The sequence below is a fragment of the Puma concolor genome, chromosome C1 (genome assembly GCF_028749965.1).
Source record: "Puma concolor isolate L17-30 chromosome C1, mPumCon1.1.hap2, whole genome shotgun sequence".
In the NCBI taxonomy this organism is placed as follows: domain Eukaryota; kingdom Metazoa; phylum Chordata; class Mammalia; order Carnivora; family Felidae; genus Puma; species Puma concolor.
This window is the reverse complement of record NC_141674.1, coordinates 97,724,665-97,743,837: the sequence shown is the minus strand read 5'-3', so window position 1 is coordinate 97,743,837 and position 19,173 is coordinate 97,724,665. Positions and strand designations below refer to the sequence as shown.

The 19,173-nt window shown below is 38.9% G+C and overlaps 1 protein-coding gene and 1 long non-coding RNA gene across 3 annotated transcripts in view; one reads left to right on the top strand and one right to left on the bottom strand.

Annotated features, from left to right (window-relative positions):
* LOC147578262 (uncharacterized) overlaps positions 1-19,173 on the bottom strand; it is a 53,524-nt gene that overhangs the window by 24,828 nt on the left and 9,523 nt on the right. The window lies entirely within an intron of this gene.
* Positions 1-19,173, top strand: part of PTPN22 (protein tyrosine phosphatase non-receptor type 22) — a 60,272-nt gene that overhangs the window by 34,329 nt on the left and 6,770 nt on the right. For both annotated transcript variants that reach the window (XM_086717875.1, XM_025933921.2), the window contains 8 exons: positions 2,854-2,927; positions 3,066-3,871; positions 6,046-6,129; positions 6,285-6,331; positions 8,882-8,909; positions 12,238-12,321; positions 12,571-12,686; positions 14,128-14,158. In XM_086717875.1, coding sequence (XP_086574001.1) covers positions 2,854-2,927; positions 3,066-3,871; positions 6,046-6,129; positions 6,285-6,331; positions 8,882-8,909; positions 12,238-12,321; positions 12,571-12,686; positions 14,128-14,158 — 1,270 coding nt within the window. The remainder of the gene's footprint in view (positions 1-2,853; positions 2,928-3,065; positions 3,872-6,045; positions 6,130-6,284; positions 6,332-8,881; positions 8,910-12,237; positions 12,322-12,570; positions 12,687-14,127; positions 14,159-19,173) is intronic.

The following is a 19,173-nucleotide window of genomic DNA, read 5'->3' as shown; positions in this document are numbered from 1 at the left end:
CATCTGGTCTTGGACGTTTCTTTGTCAGAAGGTCTTTTGATTGATTACTGATTCTATCTACTTACCAGTTGTAGGTCTATTTAGATGTCTCTATTTCTTCTGGAGTCAGTTTTGGTTGATCATGTGTTTCGAGGAATTTGTCCATTTCATCCAGGTTATACAATTTGTCAGTGTACAATTGTTCATACTATTGTCTTGTGATATTTTTTATTTCTGTAAAATTGGTAGAATGTATCTAGTTATATTTCTGTAATTTGAGATTTTAGTAATTTGAGTCTTCCCTCTTTTTTTCCTTAGTCTAACTAAGGTTTGCCCCTCTTATTGATCTTTTCAAAGGATCAATTTTTGGTTTTGTTGATTGTATCCACTGTTTTCTTTTTTTTTTTATTAAAAATTTTTTTTTTCAACATTTATTTATTTTTGGGACAGAGAGAGACAGAGCATGAACGGGGGAAGGGCAGAGAGAGAGGGAGACACAGAATCGGAAACAGGCTCCAGGCTCTGAGCCATCAGCCCAGAGCCTGACGCGGGGCTGGAACTCACGGACCGCAAGATCGTGACCTGGCTGAAGTCGGACGCTCAACCGACTGCGCCACCCAGGCGCCCCTCCACTGTTTTCTTAGTCTCTATTTCATTTATCTCTGCTCTAATCTTTAATATTTCTTTCCTTCTGCTTTCTTTGGGTTTAGTTTGTTTTTTTTCTAGTTCCTTAGGTATGAAGTTATTGATTTGAGGTCTTTCTCCTCCCCCTCCTCCTCTTTCTCCTCCTTCTCCTTTTTTGAAAGAGGGAAGGGCAGAGGGAGAGAGAGAATCTCAAGTAGGATCCACACCCAGCACAGAGCCCAATGTGGGGCTCGATTTCACAACTGTGAAATCCTACATTACCTGAGCAGAAATCAAGAGTCAGACACTTAACTGACTGAGCCACCCAAGTACCTCAAGATCTTTCTTCTTTTTAAGAATGGGTGTCTATAGCTATAAAATCCCTCTGAATATCACTTTCACTGTATCTTATACATTTTGGTATGCTGTGTTTTCATTCATTTCTAAGCATTTTCTAATTTCTGTTGTAATTTCTTTTTTGACCCATTAGTTGTTTAATTTATAGACATTTGTGAATTTTCCAGTTTTCCTTCTGCTATTAATTTCTAGTTTCAATCCATTATAATTGGAAAAGGTACTTTGTATGATGGCAATCTTTTAAAACGTATTAAGACTTGTTTTGTGGCCTACCATATGGTATATCCTGGAAAGTGTTCCATATAAATTTGGGAAGAATATGTATGTTGTTAGGTGGACTGTTATATATGTGCTGTTAGATCTAATTGACTTATGGTGTTATTCACATCTGCCCTCTGTTTCCTTATTGATCCTCTGTCTGATGTATCCATTACTGAAAGTGGGGTATTAATGTCTCTAATCAGTTTACTAGGCGTGCTGTAACAAGTATCACAAACTGAGGAGGGCTTAAAACAAATTTATTTTCTCATGGTTCTGGAGGAGGAAGTCCGAAATCAAGGTGTCAGCAAGGCCCTGCTTTCTCTCATAGCTCTAGAGAGCCTTCCTTGTTTCTTTTTAGTTTCTGGAGTTTGCCAGCAATCTTTGGCATCCATTGGCTTGTGGGTACATTGCTCCAGTCTCTGTCTCCATCATCACATGACATTCTCCCTGTATGTCTCTGAGTCTCTGCTATATGTTTTTATAAGGGCACAAGTCATTATGATAGGGCTCACCCTAATCCATCTTGACTAATAATATCTGCAAAGACTCTATTTCCAAATAAGGTCACATTCACAGATGTCAGGGGTTGGACTTCAACATCTCTTTTTGGGAGTCATAATTAAGCCCATAACAGGTGGAATCTGATGATTGCCACTGACATTTAAAAATATATTTAAACATCTCTAAAATCAGGATATATTTCACAAATTGATAGTATCTAAGATTCTGTGTGACACATTTCATAATGTGATAATGGCTATGAAGGAAAAAAGATCGAGAGAGGATGACGAGTGTGTGGGAGTATGATTTGGGGTTGAGTGGTCAGAGAAGACTTTCTTATGCAGGTGACATTTAAGTAGAGAATCATTACTTAGAAAGAGCCAGACATGCAAAATCTGGAGCCAAGAGTATTTCAATTAGAGGGAATAGTAAGTGGAAAAGCCTTGAATTGGAAACGTTTGGTACACTTAAAGAATGGCAAGAAAACCAGTATAGCTGGAGAATAGCAAGGAAGAAAGAGGTAAAAATAAGTCTGAGGGCCTAATGAGCACTTATTAACATTAAGAGTTAAGAAGATGTAATTTCTGAAGATAGGGTGTTCTTGAGAGTGAAGTTACTCCCAAAGACATTTTAAAACTCCCATATTTGATGCTATAAGAAACCCTTTCTAGTTTCTATAACACTATTATTCCCTTTTTTTGGATCCCTTTGACCTCAGTATGTGAACAATTTCTTGTTAGGTTCAATATTTTAGAAACTCGATATTTTGGAAATCTCTTATGTGAATTATTTAAATACTTTATGCTTTCTGAAAACTAACTTCTCAACTTTATGAATTTAAAATACCTCATTGCTGGGGTGCCTGGGTGGCTCTGTCGGTTAAACGTCCGTCTTCGGCTCAGGTCATGATCTTGCGGTTCATGAATTTGAGCCTGATGGGTTGGTGAGTTTGAACCCCATATAGGGCTCGCTGCTGTCTGTGCAGAGCCCTCTTCGGATCCTCGGTCCCCTCCTCTGTCTGCCCCTCCCCCACTCGCATGCTCACTCTCTCAAAAATAAATAAAACATAAAAAAAAAAAAAATCTCATTGCCATTTCTTCACCAACAACCAATGTCTTATTTTTCTTGAAGATTCAAGCAAAGTATTCAGTTCTTGAGCAAAATCCCACCCTAGAAGCAGAGTCTTATTCTAATTTACCAAAAAGGTGAGTACAATTTTACACACCTCAGCGTTATCTAATTGTTTGGGGGAGTGCAAATCTCATGCTTAGAACTCATTGTGATGCTGGGAAGAGGCCTCTTTGGGGTGCTGCGGTACCATCATTGCTTTCTTTTTGTTTCAGTGGCATAAAAGAAGCAAAAATGGTGAAGCAACAGAATAAACAAAAGATAAGGCTGAAAAGTGCAGACGCTTCTTCCTTTGGCCCCAGGACTCCTGAAATAAGTGAAAAGGAAGGGTTAGTTTTACACCCTGCTGAACAGAGCAGTTCGTTTGACATTTTGGAGCTAAATTGTGGTTGTAACAAAAATGCTGACACAACCGTGAAATGGGAGCCAAAGGCATTTCCAATAGTTGGGGAGCCTCTTCAGAAACATCAGAGTCTAGACTGGAGCCCCGTTTTGTTTAATTCCAAACCTGCAAATGTAGCAGGGGGATATTTCAACTCAAAGGGGCCGATAACGCGGACCAAATCAACTTCCTTTGAACTGATGCAGCAAAGAGACACCAAGGAGCTGGATATCAAGGAGAATGTTTTGTGTTTGGAACCTCAACCGCACAACTCTCCTCTTGGGCGGGCTCAAAAAGCGATGCACGTTTCTTCAGCAGAACTGAATTATTCACTGCCATCTGACTCTCGGCGCCAAACGGGCAATGCCTCTAATGCAAAGCAGCAGGACTCTAGTGCTGTTCAGGTGCATTCTTACATGTCCTTGGAAGATCCTTTTTTTTCATCATTGTCACCAAGTAGCACTGGTTCTAAGATGTCTCTTGATTTACCTGAGAGGTCAGATGGAACCACTTTACCTCGTTCTCCACTGCCCGCGTCCTCCACAACCCTCTTCTCTTGCTACAATTCACATGATTCTTTAGCACTGAGTTCTCCAACTGGTCACCCTCCACCCCTGGACCAAGAGACAGCAGTAGTCGGTAAAGTATTTCTGAAAGTGTGTATAACATTTTAGATTTCACTTTGTTTCTATAGAAGATTTGGTTTCTTCTCATCCCTGCACACCCCTCCCCTCATCTTTCTCTGCTTCTTTCTCCTTCTTCCTTCTCCTCCTCAAAGAAGTAAGTTCCAGAAGTGTTTTAATGATGCGGTAAGTTAAAAAAAGGCAATAACAAACATGTAATGGTTGATGAAACAGGCAGCAGAGGAGGCAGTCGGATCTATGCCAGTCAGAGTGCCTGTAAAGAAGGCAATCCTTATTTCTTGAAATGTGTATGAGAGGTCCACAATTTACCCTTAATATGCAGAAACAACTTCCAAAGGAACAGCAGAAAGGATTTGATCAACAGCACCACGTGGTCACTGGGGATTCTTATTACACTTTTTCTTTTTCTGTCTTTCTTTTTTAAAAAAAAATTTTGAGACAGACACAGCGTGAGCAGGCGAGGCGCAGAGAGGCGGGGAGACATAGAATCTGAAGCAGGCTCCAGGTTCTGAGCTGTCAGCACAGAGCCCGACGCGGGGCTCGAACTCACAAACTGCAAGATCATGACCTGAGCTGAAGTCGGTCACTTAACCAACTGAGCCACCCAGGCACCCCTCTTTTTTTTTTTTTTTTTTAGTATATTTATTTGTTTTGAGAGAGAGTGCAAGTTGGGTGGGGCAAAGAGAGAGAGACAGAGAATCCCAAGCAGGTTCGGCACTGACAGCGTGGACTCTATTGTGGGGCTCCAACTCACAAACTGTGAGGTCATGACCTGAGCTGAAACCAAGAATCGGACACCCAGGCACCCCAAACATTTTCATTTTTTTAAAAAAGATTTTATTTTTTTGAAGTAATCTCTACACCCAACATGGGGCTTGAACGCACAACCCCAAGATCAAGAGTCTCATGTTCCACTGACTGAGCCAGCCAGGTGCCCCCACTTGGGATATTTATTGCACAATCATGTGGCTACACTGAGTTAAACAGCTAAGAACTGAATTCTCTTACGTAGGAGTTGGAAGAGGAGGACCTGATTTCTTGCTGTTCTTGTGTAATAACTTAGTAGATGAGAATGTGTAGTTAGTATCCTGTGTAGGCCTTTAATCTTATATACACCTTTACGTTCATACTTTCTCACTTTTTTAATTCTAGATTTTTGCAAATTCATATTATTTTTGTTTTATTGAGTGGTTTGAAAGTAGAAGTAAATATCCTGTTAGAGATGACTAGAATAGCTTGATATGAAAGAATGTGAAGAAAAGAGCAAGTGTGACTCTACAGGTATATTATCAGAAATTTATAAATAACATTTTACGTGAATAGGAAGTAGAGAAAGCTTTTTTTCCTATAACATTATTTATTATATAGTTTCTTAATAGATGTGTGTATATGGTGTATGTAGCTTTGTAACAAAAATGTTTTATCTGGATTTAGTTCCTTCTCTGATTATTTTATATACTTTGATCTTGTTTTATAATTTAAAGGATTTTGTTTTGTTTTGTTTTGTTTTGTTTTAAGATACCCACAGTATCTTAGACTTGTTTGAGTACCATCAGTAAAAACAAATCTTAGCTTTAGGGATTGTAGTGGCATTGACATGTGTGCCACCTGGTGGCAGTTTCTTGTAATAGCATTTGAATTTTTCTATACAAATTCTGAATTTTTCTACAGAAAAATAGAAAACGCTGTTACACCATCGTTTTGTAAAAAGGAAAAAAAAATCCTTATTCTTTATTGTAGAATAAAGAACGGATACTAACACATTTATAACTCTACCTACTCTGTCGCTGAATCCTTGGCATGTTTCAAAGTGCTATATCATCCTTTATTGTATATTCTATGTAAAACAAAAGGGTTGTATAGAAAACAATTCAAAACTCCATGAATCAATATAACGTTTTATATTTTCTTGACTGGTACTCAGTGACTCAATCAAAATATTTTTGGGCTTTTAAAAAAATTGTAAATTTTGAAGCAACAGCAAAACCTCCTGGGTTTGCAACTTAAATAAAATGGGAGAATTTATCTTGCTATCTCCTTGAGTAAACACATACCAGCTCAACTGTTGTAGCGATGTTTGATGGAATTTACATTGCGATTAGAACGTAAGAATTTCCTTTGGATTTTTCTAATTAAAAATTATGATTATATTTCTGACATTTTGGATAGCAACTTCTCCAAGGATAGATGATGACATTCCCCCTCCACTTCCGGAACGGACACCTGAATCTTTTATTGTGGTGGAGGAAGCCGGTGAGTACGGTTGAGTTAAGTGTAAAATAAAGTGTGGATTAACTAGATTACCTCTCAGGTCCTGTTGATGGTCTGTGTGCTATTGCTAAGTAACATTTGCTTTCTAAAAGAATGACAACACTCCTAAGAATTGGACCATATTTACTTTCTTTCAGGAGAATTTCCACAGACTGTTCCCAAATCCTTATCTTCAGCTGTGAAGGTAATAATTGGAACATCATTAGAATGCAGTGGAACATCTGAGTCAAAGAAATCTGATGACTCTGTGAGACTTAGACCAACTAAGGTCGATAACTTTTTTTTTTTCCTACTCATTGGGATTCAACAGACTGTAGTCCTACTTCCTGTATTTTTAGCACCTATCCACTCAGTAAGCACTAAGCAGTACTACTTGTAAAGCAACGTGCTAGAGGATGTGGGAATAAAAAGATGTATGCAACACAATTATTGGGGCGCCTGGGTGGCTCAGTTAAGTGTCCAACTCTTGATTTCGGCTCAAGCCATGATCTCACGGGTTAGTTCGAGCCCCATGTTGGGATCCATGCTGACAGCACGGAGCCTATTTGGGATTCTCTCTCCCTCTGTCTCTGCCCACCCCCACAAATAAATAAATTAGCATTAAAACAAAGACACAATTATTGCCCTTAAGAAACTTACAGGTTGGAAGTGACTAAGGATGACTTAGTGAAAGAGGAAATATTTGAGCTGGTTCCCGAAGGACAGTTAAAGCAAAAATAAATGTTTCGTAAGTAGGTAGCTTGTTCCTAGTAGTCATTTGGTAGGCTGTATTATATTAGCTGTGATATCATAGGGTAGAGAATAATTTTTTGAATGACACGTCCATATTACTTAAGATAAAGTTTTTGGAATAATGCTCCCCACTTCTGGAAGAAAAACCTACACTTCAGTAATCTGTTGTGCATTTATATATTCTATGAACCAACTATCTTAAAATTTCAGAGATCAGAGAAGTAATTAACTAAACAAACATTTCAAAGTGCCTACAACTGCAATGCTGGCAGGCAAATATTCTCTATCTTTTTAATTACACTTTGAATTTATTAGTAATTATTATTGTTAATAATCTGTCCACATGTAATAGTCTTTATCTGAACAACTCCTAGAGCCAAAACAATCACTCCTTTTCTAATGTCATGAAGTAGTTTCAATTTCAACAATTTACCTCCCGTTAAATTTCCTGGGAAACGTGCTGAATAGGAAGGAAATACATTTAAAAAAAGGATCAATTTAAGACCAATTACTGTGACATATAAAAATCACTGTAAGGTTTGGAAGGGGATACTTGCAAACGATATATTCGATCAGGGGTTAATATCCAAGATATATAAAAAACTTACACAACTCAACACCAAAAAAACCTCAAATAATCTAATTTAAAAATGGGCAGAAGACATGAATAGACATTTTCCCAAAGAAACATAGAGATGGCCAACAGACACATGAAAAGATGCCCAACATCACTAACCAGCAGGGAAATGCAAATCAAAATCGCAATGAACTATCACCTCACACTAGTCAGACTGGCTAAAATAAAAAACACAAGAAACAAGTATTAGTGAGGATATAGAAAAAAAGGAACCCTCGTGCACTGCTGGTGGAAATGCAAACTGGTGCAGCCACTGTGGAAGACAATATGGAGGCTCCTCAAAAAGTTAAAAATAGAATTTCCATATGATCTAGTAATTCCACTACTGGGTATTTACCCAAAGAATATGAAAATGCTAATTCAAAACGATATATGCACCCATATGTTTACTGCAGCATTATTTACAATAGCCAAGATATGGAAACAACCCAAGTGTCCACCCATAGATGAATGGATAAAGAAGATATCACACACACACACACACACACACACACACACACACAGGAATATTATTTAGCTATAAAAAAGAATGAGATCTTGCCATTTGTGACAAAAAAGAGGGTATTATGCTCAGTGACATAATACAGAGAAAGACATATCATTTCACTTATACATGGACTTTAAGAAGCAAAACAAGGGGCGCCTGGGTGGCGCAGTCGGTTAAGCGTCCGACTTCAGCCAGGTCACGATCTCGCGGTCCGTGAGTTCGAGCCCCGCGTCAGGCTCTGGGCTGATGGCTCGGAGCCTGGAGCCTGTTTCCGATTCTGTGTCTCCCTCTCTCTCTGCCCCTCCCCCGTTCATGCTCTGTCTCTCTCTGTCCCAAAAATAAATAAATGTTGAAAAAAAAAATTTAAAGAAGCAAAACAAACAAGGAAAAAAGAGACAAACAGAAAAACAGACTCATAACTATGGAGAACAAACTGGTGGTTGCCAGAGGGGAGGAAAGTGGGGAGATGGGTGAAATCAGTGAAGGGAATTAAGAGTATACTTATCTTGATGAGCACTGAGTAATGTGTAAACTGTTGAATCATTATATTGTGCATCTGAGACTAATATAACTCTGTATGTTAATTATACCTGAGGTTTAAAAAAGAATAAAACATTTTTAAAAAATTCATAAGCTTGCTTTGAAAAAAAGAAAAAGAACAAAGAAACTTACAAAAAGAAAATAGAGCACTGTAAGAGTTAAGGATGCCTTTTCATAATTCAGTGAGTGCATTTATAAATTTGTAAAATAGGATCAACATTTTGTAACTGTCTCTGGAGGTATATGAAATATGATTTCAAAAATGTCTTTTATGGCTTTGAGTTTGTAAATTTGTGTATCTATCCTTATTTCACTTTTCCTTTCTTTCTTTTTTTTAGAGTGTAAAGCTGTGGAGTCCCCAGTCAGGTAAAAAAATTTCCCTTGGCTTTAGATGACATTTAGCCCTAAGAATTTATACTATAGGAATGACTCAGTAAGTTTAGAGTAATTCACCTCAGGAGATGACATAGTTCCCATAATAGCTACCACTATTTATTGATTTATTTCTGATTTTCCCAGGCTAGGAGTTTTGTTTTGCCAAGGGCAAGGTAAACACAGGGTTTTAGAATTCTGTTCCTTCATATATATTCCTCAGAAAAAAAACAAAACCTCTTTCAGATAGAATCTCTTAAAGCTTTGAAGCATTTCTGTTTTATAGGTTTTACCATTGTTAGAAATGTGATTCTTTAGATCTTTAACTTGCTGTGCTTTTCCAGTACTTTCTTGAGCTTCGCTTGTTTCATACATCAAATAACAACATCCACAGCTAACATTTATTGGGCATTGATAGGTAGTTTATATACATTATAAGACGTGGTAGTTGCCCTTAACATATTTATTCATATGAACATATTATTTAAATATGCATAGGTTGTTTAACATTGAGATTAATGAGCACGGGCTCTGGAGTCGGAGAGGCTTTAGTTCAAATCCTTAGCCTACCAGTAGTTATCAAGATGCATAACCTTGGTTAAATTATATACTTCTTTATTGATTTTTCTCATTTATAAAATGAGGATAAAAGGACTCATTTCTTAGAGGATTTTTGTAAGAGTTAAGTGAGATAATGCAGAAAGAGCTTTTTTTTTTTTTTTTCAACGTTTATTTATTTTTGGGACAGAGAGAGACAGAGCATGAACGGGGGAGGGGCAGAGAGAGAGGGAGACACAGAATCGGAAACAAGCTCCAGGCTCCGAGCCATCAGCCCAGAGCCCGACGCGGGGCTCGAACTCACGGACCGCGAGATCGTGACCTGGCTGAAGTCGGACGCTTAACCGACTGCGCCACCCAGGCGCCCCTTTAATTACATTTTTTTAATGTTTATTTATTTTTGAGAGAGAGAGAGAGAGAGAGAGAGAAAGACAGAGTGCGAGCAGGGGAGGGGCAGAGAGAGAGGAACACACAGAATCCGAAGCAGGCTCCAGGCTCTGAGCTGTCTGCACAGAGCCTGATGTGGGCTCACCGGCCTTGAGATCATGACTTGAGCCACAGTCAGCTGCTCAACCGACTGAGCCACCCAGGCGCTCCAATTCTGAAGGATTTTTTTAAATGTTTATTTATTTTTAAGACAGAGAGAGATAGAGCATGGACAGGGGAGGGTCAGAGAGAGAGGGAGACACAGAATCTGAAATAGGCTCCAGGCTCTGAGCTGTCGGCACAGAGCCTGACGTAGGGCTCGAACCCACAAACTGTGAGATCATGACCTGAGCCGAAGTCGGATGTTTAACCGACTGAGCCACCCAGGCATCCCCCAGTTTTGAAGGATTTTAAAGTTAGACAGATGAAATATCCAAGTCAAGGAAACCTATACAGAGGGAAAGCCGATTCATGGTAGCCAATCTAATCCAGGAAGAATGGGGAGTGACTGCTAAATTGGTACAGAGTTTCTTTTTAGGGTGATGAAAGTGGTCTGGAAATAGGTAGTGGTAATGATTGCATAGCACTGTAAATGCACTGTCATTAATGGCAAATTTTGTTATGTGTATTCTATCATACACACATAGAGCTAGGCAGAAGAATTTCAGTTTAATGCGACAAGTAATAAGCATTGTAGGTTCTTCATCAGGGTAGAAATAAGATGAAAATGGTATTTTAGGAAGATATTTGGCAGGATATCATTCACTGAAAGTTCGTTTTAGTTCTCAGTGTGTTCCCTAATGGCAATCTGGAAGATGATAAGCGACTTCAGGGTAGTTATCAAATATTTATTAAGTGCCTACTATATGCCAGGGATTGCACTAGGAGCTGGAAATAAGCAGTGTACTTTATTTTGCATATCATCCAGCGTATAAAAATAAACAAGAGAACTTGATTTAGAGACAAATCCTAAGGCTAAAGAACCCAAAGACTAGAGACAGGTAAAACTCTAGCCTTGAACCACATTTTCATTTTCAAAAGACACTACTATACGGTGCGCCTGGGTGGCTCAGTCGGTTAAGCGGCCGACTTTGGCTCAGGTCATGATCTTGCGGTCTGTGAGTTCGAGCCCCGCGTTGGGCTCTGTGCTGACTGCTCAGAGCCAGGAGCCTGTTTCAGATTCTGTGTCTCCCTCTCTCTCTCTGACCCTCACCCGTTCATGCTCTGTCTCTCTCTGTCTCAAAAATAAATAAATGTTAAAAAAATTTAAAAAAGACACTACTATAATTATACTCAGTACTGTATGATATTATACACCATTTGTATCTTTAAGCCTCACTTTGTGGGAAAATAGCTCTATTATTTAAAATTCTTTACATCATGGAAAATCTCAAACACATTTTAAACATACCATAATAGCATTATCACACCAATGGAATGAACAATAATTCCTTAATATTAATCTAATATCCAGATTTTATTCAATTTTCTCAAATTGTCTCAAAAATGTTTTTTTACAGTTGGTTCATTTGAATATGGATTCAAAGACTACACACTGCATTTGGTTTATAGATTCGTTAAGTCTTTTAAAATCTGTAACAGTTTTCCTTCCTTTTTATATTTTCTCATGCCATTTATTTGTAGAAGAGCATGGGTCATTTGTCAAAGACTGCGGATATTCCAGATTTCCCTGTTTGTATTCTCATGGTTTTATATAGCATGCTACTCTATCCCCAGGATTCTATGTAAAATGGTAGTTAGAACTAGAAGCTTGATTAATTTTAAGTTCAATTTCTTTGGAAGAATACTGTTCTCTTCCCCCCCCCCACCTTTTTAAAAAAATGTTTATTATTTTTGAGAGAGAGAGAGACAGCATGGGGGAGGGGAAGAAAGAGGGGGGAGGGAAAGGGGAAGGGGGAGGGCAGAAGGTGGAGGGAGGGGAAGGCGGGGCGGGGGGGGGGGGAGGGGGACAGAGTATCTGAAGAGGGCTCTGTGCTGACAGCAGAGAACCTGATGCATGGCTCAAACTCATGAACCATGAGATCATGACCTAAGCCTAAGTTGGATGCTTAACCAGTTGAACCACCCAGGTGCCCCTGGAAAAATACTTTTCTACGTGAGCTAAAAGTTTTTCATGAATCATAGTCTCCTTGGCTAAAAAACTAGAAGAACAAAATTCTTGAGGTTCCAGTTATTGTTTGGTCATTTTTTATTTGCTTGTTGTGGGTTAATATTGAAAAGTTGGAAAAGTTATACAACACCAAAAAGGGATTTTGACTTATAACTTTTGATTGATGGATTTGTTTTGTTTTGTTTTGTTTGTATTCTCTTATCACAGATCTACATCAAGATCGGTCTTCTCCTCCCCCACCTCCACTCCCTGAAAGAACCCTGGAGTCCTTCCTTCTTGCTGACGAAGATTGTAAGTGGAAGAACATTCCTCTCAAAAAAGCTATAAAAATGAGACTTCTAACAGATTAACAATAAAATAGGACCTAAATTGAAAAGGCATAAAGAATGGTTAAACAAGAGAAAAATAATACATTAAAAAAAAACCCCAAAATGTATTGTAAAAATAATGCATAAAAAAGCAAAGCTAAGAATTCCCGAATATATACCTATACATAGCCCAAAGGCTTAAAAAGCTATGTAACAAAACATTTTTTTTAAGGTATGCAGGCTCAGTCTATACGGACCTATTCTACTAGCTGTCCTAACACCATGGACAATTCAACATCTTCAAAGCAGACATTGAAGACTCCTGGAAAAAGTTTCACAAGGACTAAGGTAAAGAAGATGGGAGTTTTAAGAAACATGCCAAAGGCTTTCCATTTCTTTTTTTTTTTCAACGTTTATTTATTTTTGGGACAGAGAGAGACAGAGCATGAACGGGGGAGGGGCAGAGAGAGAGGGAGACACAGAATCGGAAACAGGCTCCAGGCTCCGAGCCATCAGCCCAGAGCCCGACGCGGGGCTCAAACTCACGGACCGCGAGATCGTGACCTGGCTGAAGTCAGACGCTTAACCGACTGCGCCACCCAGGTGCCCCAAGGCTTTCCATTTCTGACGGTGTTCATACCCTCCACCTTTCCCCTGCTGCCAGAATCAAGAGGGAAACTAGATTATTTATAAGAGCAGCTGATTTGGAAAGACAAGACTGATAATCATTAGGGGAACTGATTAAATAGATCATTAATCAAAGTATATGCATATAATGAAATACTATATAGCTAAAAAAAAGAATGAGGACTCTGTCAGTGTATTTAGATATAATTTATTAACTTTTCTTTAAAAGGGAGAAAATATGGTCTATATTTGTAATATGTGTTCATAAGAGACTCTGGAAAGATACATAAGGAACTAACAATAATGTTTATCTGTGGGGGGAGTGTTAGAAACTGGGTGGATGGAGAACAAAGATGGGAGCATTTTTTACTACCATATTTTGAATCATAAATGAATGACTTATTTTCAAAAATTTAAACAGAAATTGTCCAAAAAATAATGTATTAAATATGTATTATATAGAAGAATACAGTTTCATTATGTATTAGGAAAACAGAAATATCATAAAGGATATCTACCTGCCATTGAAAAGACTACAGGTAATCTACAGGTAATCTATCTGAGAAACAACATGAAAATATAAAAAGAACAAAATACCCTTGAACAGATTAAAATAAACATGCTGAGGCAATGTGAAGAAAAGAAGAAATCTGGGCAGGTTCCTGGAATAGATAAGTTAGAGACTTCACCCTCAAGGAGGCTGAGTGGGTTTTCTGAGTGGAGGGAGAAGGAAGTGGTATGGTAACAGTATGGAGTGGACCTTAGTAAATTTAGTTGGGGATACGTTTAGCAAAAGTTCTCGGCTAGAATGGGAATGGCTGTGTATCACAGCTATCTTCAGAAGCCATTGAGGATTCTGGAACGGTCCTAATAAAGAAGAGAAGTGGAAACTCCCATCTTTTTCCTCTGATATTTTGAGAACATTCTTTCGAAATACATAGGGGGATTCTTACGGAGGTGGGAAAAATGGCAAGACAAAATCAAGTGGAGGCTTTGCACTGAATTCAAATAACAAGGTGGAAAAATAATTTTGTGTGTTTTGAAGGCTATTTTTAAGGAAATTAATCCTTTTGACTGCCGTCTGTATTTCTACTTGATTAAAGTATTTCGGATTTCACAGGAAAACAAGAGAAGGCTAACGTTTCCCTTTTCATTTTTGTAGAGCTTGAAAATTTTGAGAAACATGAAAAAGAGTAAGTTTCTTTATACTTGTTTTTTAGAATACATACACCGCTTCCACAATTGTGTAGTTTCCCCTTATATAACCACTCTGGGAAAAAATTAACATTATTGTTCCTATACAGGGCCTTGCTGGGGCCCTGCGTATCAGACCAATCACCTCTAGGCCTTGTACTGTGCTAGGCTCTACAATGGTAATATCGGAAGGGAGTAAGGAGGGGGGAGGGGTTTCTGTTTAACAGACAGGAATAATAATACGATATTTGGCACTTTCTACCCATCCTAAGATGCTGTCATGCAAGTGTGTTATTTAAAATTCCTAGCAGTCTAACCTCAGATGTATTTTCTTTGAAAATAGTCACAGCAAAGCATATTGTGAAACAAATGTGTTGATTTAACGAAACAAGCAAAGTATTGACACATTACCATTTTTGCCAAGTATTATTCGCAATAAAAGTCTGTTGCTTATTTTTTTTTTTTTTGCTATATTGTAATGAAAACAAAACTGAAAAACTCCTGAAACTGTGGGAAACTGATTATCTTAGAAATCCTTATTTACAACTAAAAGTACATAAAGCATTGTGATATACTTTTTATAAATTTGATCCACTTGGTCAATCATCAAGGACCCAACAGCTATTTGGTATTATACTGGTGTTAGAGAGAGGGACAAAGAGCACTGAGAAAACATGATTTATGGTATCGCCTACATAAGAAGGCTTATAGCTGAATCTAACCCATTTCTTCTGAGTTTTTACTCTACTTCCCTGTCAATAGACTTGTGCTCACCTGCTTTCATTGACACCACACCTGATCTTGGAAGTGAACAGATTTCTCACCTACGATAGCTAAAATATGATTGGGAAATATACTCTTTCCTCTAATGTGAGTCAAAAGAGAATTTAAACATTTCGGAGGAAATTGTAGTATAAAACAGGGGAAATAAAATAGCCCAAAGCAAAGAAGTGACGGACTTGAATAGCTAGCCAGTTTGAAGAGCTTAGCTTACGAAACACCCATTCTTTCTTAAAAAAAAAAAAAAAGAAAAGAAAAGAAACTCTTTATATAGCTCCAACCCTATCTTGGGGATATCAAACAAAGACACAGACACTTCAGGTAAATTTAGGTTGGCATAGATTCAGTATGTGGTAAGATACTCAGAGACTCTGAGTATTATTTCTGAGTAAGACCTCCCAGATCCTTCTCTAGGTCTAGGCTAATTTCAATTTCTCAGCTGCCTTTATCCTCTGGTCTTTTGTCCTTAAATGAAGAACTGGCCCTTAAAATATCTGACCCTTAAAACTGATCCTGAAGCTTGGGATGTATCTGCCTGTACTTGGGAAAAATGTCCTCTTCCCCTTCCAGATGGTTTATGACTCTTGAATTCCAGATGTTCTCCCTTTAGCCTGGATCTCCAACTGGTCTGTAGTTAAAGCGGGTCCTAATTTTGATAAAGTAAGGATTCTTCACCTGTTGTTTTAAGCCAGCATTTAAACATAGTATCCATGCATTCGCTGAATATTCATTGAGTGCCTATTAAGTGCTAGGCATTCTGTAAGGCACTGGGTATATGATGGTATATAGGTATCGGGCTATCCCTCTGTGGAACTTAAGTCCAGTTAGGGATTCAGACATTAAACAAGTAAATTCACAGATACATGCATAATAATGCATGGTGATAGATGCTGTGCAGGAAACCAAGAGGGTAATTATGAGAGAGAATAACAAAGGGGATCTATTTTAGAACGAGTGGTCCAGGAGGCCCTTTCTAAGTAATGATTAAACCTGAGACATGAAGGAGCAGCCAGCCAGCCAGGAGAAAAGTGGGGAGAGGACCCCTCCAGATAGAGGGAGTAGCAAACGTAGAAGCTCTCGAGCGTGGGTTTGGTGTGTTGTAGGAACTGAGAGGAAGCCATCATAGCTGCAGGGTATTATGAGGAGAGAGCAATAAAGTGTGGTGACTGACAAGATGGTGGTGGTGGGGGAGAAGGTAGTTAAACCCTTATGGGTCATGTTAAGTAGTTTAGAGTTTATTGTAAGTGCAATGGTTGAAGAGCTTTAAGCGGAGATGTTACATGAGCTGGCTTTTTTTCTCTTTTTTATAAAGTTTATTTATTTTGAGAGAGAGAGAGAGAGAGTGCATAGGCGTGTGTGTGCATGGGCGAGCACAAGTAGGGGAAGGGCAGAGAGATCGGGGGAGAAACAGAATCCCAAGCAGGCTTGGTGCCACCATTGTGGAGGTCAAACCCACCAACTGTGAGATCATGACCTGAGCCGAGATCAAGACTCCCACCCCCAACTGACTGAGCCACCCGGGTGCCCCACATGATCTGTTTTTTAAAAAGATCTTTCTGGCTGTGGTGTGGAGAGTGAATCATAGGGTGACAAGAATTAAAGCTATCAACCATGATGCCTGATGCCTACTTTTGGTGGGAAACTTTTAATTACTCAGATACCCTTCAGTTGCAAGTGATAGAAAACCCAACTTAAGCCAGCTGAAGCAGAAGAGGGGAATTCGTTGGCCTGTAACCAAGAGCTCAGATGATATAATCAGGACCCAATCTCATTCCATATCTCCACCTTTGTTTTACTCTGTGTTAGCTCATTCATAGGCAGGCTTTTACCATGTGGTTTCAGGCTTATGATGGAAAAAATGAGCTGTTTCCTGGTTGCTCAAGCAATAGTCTGATGACTAGTGCTGCTGATTGGGCCCGACTGTGTTGGTTTGGTTCATTTGTCCAACCTTGAACCAATTATTGCCAGTATATTCTGATTAAGCAGAATCAGAATGGACACTGACCAGTAAGGAATGAGGTCAGACCTAACTGCTATGATCATGGCAATGTACCAACTGAAAATTAGCCCTAGTCATAGGTCAGTTCCTTGATCTAATGGTAGAATCAACTTCACCAGAAGTATGGAAGCTGAAAATTGGGCTGGGGTGGTTTCCTAAAGAAAAACTCAAGTTCTGTTATCAGAAGAAGGAAGAATTAACGCTGGGCAGGCCAGCATAAATGTATCTGTGACATGATACAATTCTACTGAAGCTGCCATAGGAAAAAGCAAGATATTTCATTAAATGAAAAAAGTAAATTGGGGCACTTGGGTGGCTCAGTCCGCTGAGCGTCTGACTTCAGCTAAGGTCATGATCTCACGGTTCGTGAGTTCCAGCCCCGCGTCGGGGTCTGTGCTGACAGCTCAGAGGCTGGAGCCTGCTTCGCATTCTGTGTCTCCCTCTCTCTCTGCCCCTCCCCTGCACACGCTCTGTCTCTCTCTCTCTCTCAAAAATAAAGAAACATGAAAAAAAATTTAAAACAAAAGAAAAAAGTAAATTATAGGATAATCAGTCTTGTTTATATAATAGCCTAATAACAAAACTAAGTACTTACAAGTATATCAAGTTCAACCACATGGCATGCCATTTTCCAAAAACAAAAAGCAAACAAACAAACAAAAAAAACAAATTGTGGCAAGCCAGTATGCAAAGCAGCAATTCCCTTTGATATATTTATTTGCAGAATCTTTCATCTCCTGTTATAAAAAAAGACAATACTCCCTCCTTTTGGCGTAATTGTTTTCTTTCTGAAGGATGTATACAGCTCTCAGCTCATATGCATTATGGTGATGATTGATATGTCCTCAACTTTCTTACCTTCATGCACATCTTATGCGTGTCTCTCTCCTCAGCGCCTAGCCCAATGCTTGGCACATAAAAGATATTCAATAAATGTATATTTTATTATTTTTTTTAAATTTTTTTTTCAACGTTTTTATTTATTTTTGGGACAGAGAGAGACAGAGCATGAACGGGGGAGGGGCAGAGAGAGAGGGAGACACAGAATCGGAAACAGGCTCCAGTCTCTGAGCCATCAGCCCAGAGCCCGACGCGGGGCTCGAACTCACGGACCGCGAGATCGTGACCTGGCTGAAGTCGGACGCTTAACCGACTGCGCCACCTAGGCGCCCCTATAAATATATATTTTAATAGAATCTGATTAAAATTCATTACGTCCCGCAGGGCCTCATACTCAAGTACCTCCAGGGAGAGGGAGGTTTTTCTCAAATTGTAACATTAGCCATGTGTTTACAAACATAGATGCAGTCCTCACGCTGCATACTGAAAATGTTGAAACCAAAAAAGGGTGACTTTTTAATAATTTCTCCCTAATCATATGCTGTTTTTACACAAAGTTTTATAGAAAGTTTATACAAACCTGAAATTATTATTTTTTTTCACTGCTAGATAGTGCACGTGCAAAATGTGGATGATGTGAAAACTGGAGTGTTTTTAAAATTGGGCAGAAATTGATACATGAATATATTAGGGTGCTGGGAAGAGAAACATTTTTTATTTTATTTTATTTTTTTAGTGTCTTATTTATTCTTGAGAGAGAGAGAGACAGAGCACAAGCAGGGGAGGGGCAGAGAGAGAGGGAGACACAGAATCCAAAGCAGGCTCCAGGCTCTGAGCTGTCAGCGCAAAGCCCAATGCGGGCCCGAACTCGCGAACCGTGAAATCATGACCTGAGCCAAAGTCGGTCGCTTAACTGACTGAGCCACCCAGGTGCCCCGAGAAACATATTTTTAAGCCTATCTATTAGTAGCTAACGTAGCAAAACAAAGCGATATAATAATGTTTTGGGGAGATTCTGGGCCTCTATAATGGGAAAAAGGTAGGCTGGAGAGTGAAGATATTCCAGGAGTAAAGGATGCTATAAGAAAAACCATAGATGAAGTCATGTGGAAAACAAATGATTTAAAAGTGTCTTAAGAGTGATGAGTGCAAAGTAAAATGAAATCAAAAGCCACAATTTGAATCCCCCCAAAGCTGTTTCACAATGTAATGGATGTTATTCCTGAATACTCTGGTGATTTTCTTTAGTGTTGGGCTTTACTATACAATCTGTTTGCAAAGAAAAGATACCCCCCCCCCCACAAAAGAGTTAACCCATTTGTAAGTAAGCATCTGTATTTTGTGGTATTTTATAGTAATATGTTAATTTGGGAGTCTTAATTACTTTGGAGGAAA